Source organism: Lycium barbarum, chromosome 12 (genome assembly GCF_019175385.1).
Source record: "Lycium barbarum isolate Lr01 chromosome 12, ASM1917538v2, whole genome shotgun sequence".
In the NCBI taxonomy this organism is placed as follows: domain Eukaryota; kingdom Viridiplantae; phylum Streptophyta; class Magnoliopsida; order Solanales; family Solanaceae; genus Lycium; species Lycium barbarum.
In genome coordinates, this window is record NC_083348.1 from 56,570,359 (window position 1) to 56,573,291 (window position 2,933).

The 2,933-nt window shown below is 34.1% G+C and overlaps 1 protein-coding gene across 1 annotated transcript; it reads left to right on the forward strand.

Annotated features, from left to right (window-relative positions):
* The first annotated feature begins 244 nt into the window (after positions 1-244).
* LOC132623190 (probable methyltransferase TCM_000336) lies at positions 245-2,185 on the forward strand. Its single transcript, XM_060337916.1, has 4 exons — positions 245-472; positions 562-963; positions 1,173-1,445; positions 1,713-2,185. The coding sequence occupies exons 1-4, from the start codon at positions 398-400 to the stop codon at positions 2,046-2,048; spliced, it is 1,086 nt and encodes a 361-aa protein (XP_060193899.1). The 5' UTR covers positions 245-397; the 3' UTR covers positions 2,049-2,185.
* The last annotated feature ends 748 nt before the right edge of the window (positions 2,186-2,933 follow it).

A 2,933-nucleotide genomic window follows, 5' to 3' on the forward strand; every position in this document is an offset into this window, starting at 1 on the left:
AAGCAGTTTACAAGCTGAAAACAACTTATAAGCCAAAAAAATAAGTTGGGCTACCCCAACTTATATATTTTTTTTTTACTTATAAATTGTTTCTAACTTATACGCTGCTTTTTTAAGCCCATCCAAACAGGCTCTAATTAGATACAGTGATCAAGAAAATGAGTGAAATTATAGTAATGAAATAGAGTCAAATTCTAACACTTTTCACCCATTTTATTTACCAGTATGCCGCGCTCTTTCAAAGACACTCGAGACCAGGTGCACTCAAAATGATCTAGACAACACTATTTTAGTAATTTTTTGTTTTTTAAATAGAACCCATGCCTCTTGCTTATGTTGCCTTTAAAAGGGGGATGCCAGACACAACTGATTGCTTAAACTACTAGCTAGAGCAACCATGGATGTTGAGAAGGTCTTCCACATGACTGCAGGAGTTGGAGAAACTAGCTATTCCAGAAATTCTTCACTTCAGGTCTCTCTTGCTTGCTAGAAATTAAAGTTCAGTAATATTTCATATATAATCAATTGCTTATTCAACTTTGTTTTTTGGTATATTTACAGAAGAAGGCATCTGATATGGTGAAGCATGTAATCCTAGAGACAGTAGAAGAAGTGTGTCTCACAACAATGCCTAAAAGCATAGGCATAGCAGACTTAGGTTGTTCCTCAGGACCAAACACCTTGTCAAACATTAAAGAAATAATTGAAACTGTCCATAGGACAAGCGGGACCAACAAGATCTTCCCACAAACACCGGCCGAATTTCGAGTTTTCCTAAATGATCTTCCTAGCAATGACTTCAACGCCATCTTTCAGGCCTTACCTGAATTTCATCACCAGTTAAAGTCAGGTCCTTCAAATATAGATATAGCTGCTTATCCTGGCTCATTTTATGGAAGACTTTTCCCTGATAATTGCTTGCACTTTATCTATTCCTCTTATAGCTTGCACTGGCTATCAAGGGTTAGTTTCTTGAATTAAATAACTATGTGTGCACTTCTCATTTTTGTTGATTCATGTATGGATTTAGCATGTTAAAAATTACACTATTCATGCAATTTAACATTTTACAGAAGGTTAATTAAGCTTGTCTTATTTTTCAAATTACTAATTTCACTTATTATAAATAATTACCTGTAAGTACTCTATATAATTCTTTTTTTCCTTTTTAGATTCCTCGAGGAATTTATGATGAAGATGGAAAGTCCATGAACAAAGGCAACATATACATATCTGAGAAAAGCCCTCCTCTGGTTTCCAAAGCTTATTTTGAACAATTCCAGGAGGATTTTTCATTGTTCCTCTGTTCACGGTCAGAGGAGCTTGTTAGTGGAGGAAAAATGGTGCTGATTCTATTGGGAAGAGAAGGTCTTCATCATGCTGATAGAGGAAATGCTTTCTTCTGGAATATCCTCTCTATGTCATTAACAAATTTAATTAATAAGGTAATTAATATATTAATCTTCACCACTAAATATATAGTAATATTCCATTTGGACATATTTTAGTCATCAAATAAGATAAACATATTGGATGCTCCATTAGAAAAATGCAAGACATTTTAAAGCAACAAGTACTTTATGCGTCACTCACTTTATTTTGTGATGATTACATGGCGATATAGAAAAAGAACAAAATTTAAACAATCTTATAAGCGACACGACTTGTATAGTCTTTGTTTTTTACAACATTAATTGTCCTTGTTTTTCCAGGGACAAGTGGACAAGGAAAAGCTTGACTCCTACGAAGTACATTTTTATGCACCATGTAAGGAAGAAATAGTAGACATGGTAAACAGAGAAGGGTATTTTGAAGTGGACCGACTTGAAATGTTTGAGGTAGAGAAGAATATTGTTGGGAATGGAATGAGCTATGGCACAATGGTGGCTATGACAGTTAGGGCAATTCAAGAATCAATGATAGCTCACCATTTTGGAGAATCTATCATAGACAGTTTGTTTGAAGAATACGGAAGATTGGTGGATGAAGAGATGGCAAAGGAGGAAATTAGGCCTATCACGTTCCTCCTCGTTCTTAGGAAACTATGACTTAGAATATAGATTAATTTAGGATATTCAATATCAAGTCAGGTTCAGAATGAGTGTGATAATATCATATGTATATATTTTAATTTTTAAGTATATATGAATACATAAACTAAGCCGAAAGCAATGAATTCAGCGAATCCATGAATCTCGTCCTAAGCTTGTCTCTGATTGTCTGAATTTGAGCTGTATAATGCTAGCTGGCTCTTCTTTTTAAACTAGCTCTACATGGTGATATGGACAAAATAATTAGTTAGCAACTGGTGATTATAACTTACTGTTTTACCATCAGATTATAGTCAATCAAATTTGTGTTTACCCCAAACAAGGTACAGTTGAATTTATTAGGGATTTAAAGGATATCTGAATTGATTTGTTATAAGATTAAATAATAAGTGACAGGTAAATACAGAGCAATAATGAAGTAAAATAAGGCTAGGCCGTATGAGCTCGGAGGAGTTTCCTAATAAGGATGACTCCGGATGAACACTTTAGCCTTTTATGAACACTTTAAATCCGGAACAACAAATAAATAAGAATAAATATAAATTGCCTTGATGTGTAAGTATAAATTATTAAAGCTAGAATTGAATGCCCATTTTCATTGAGTTTGAGCTCCTTTTATAGGTGGTAATCATCAGCAAAAAGTTGTAAATTGAACCTCATAATGGATAATAATAATCAATAAATACTACTTAATTACAGAATTATAACTTTTGGCTTCATATCCCGTCTGGTTATGTAATGTCCGATACCCATTAAATGACCAGTGACAATTGCTTCGTAACTTTTGCTCTAGGTCTATGCGAATCATTAACTTTGGGTTATGCCACAAAACACGTCATCGCTCATTCTCATTTGCCATGTGTCTACTCCATCCTATGTCAC

What these genes read in the sequence shown, in the direction of transcription:
- LOC132623190 (XM_060337916.1), top strand. Translation starts at nt 398, where the DNA reads ATGGATGTTGAGAAGGTCTTCCACATGACTGCAGGAGTTGGAGAAACT. An exon ending in CCAGAAATTCTTCACTTCAG is followed by an intron (nt 473 to 561) that starts GTCTCTCTTGCT and finishes GTATATTTACAG; the next exon opens with AAGAAGGCATCTGATATGGT. An exon ending in TAACAAATTTAATTAATAAG is followed by an intron (nt 1,446 to 1,712) that starts GTAATTAATATA and finishes TTGTTTTTCCAG; the next exon opens with GGACAAGTGGACAAGGAAAA.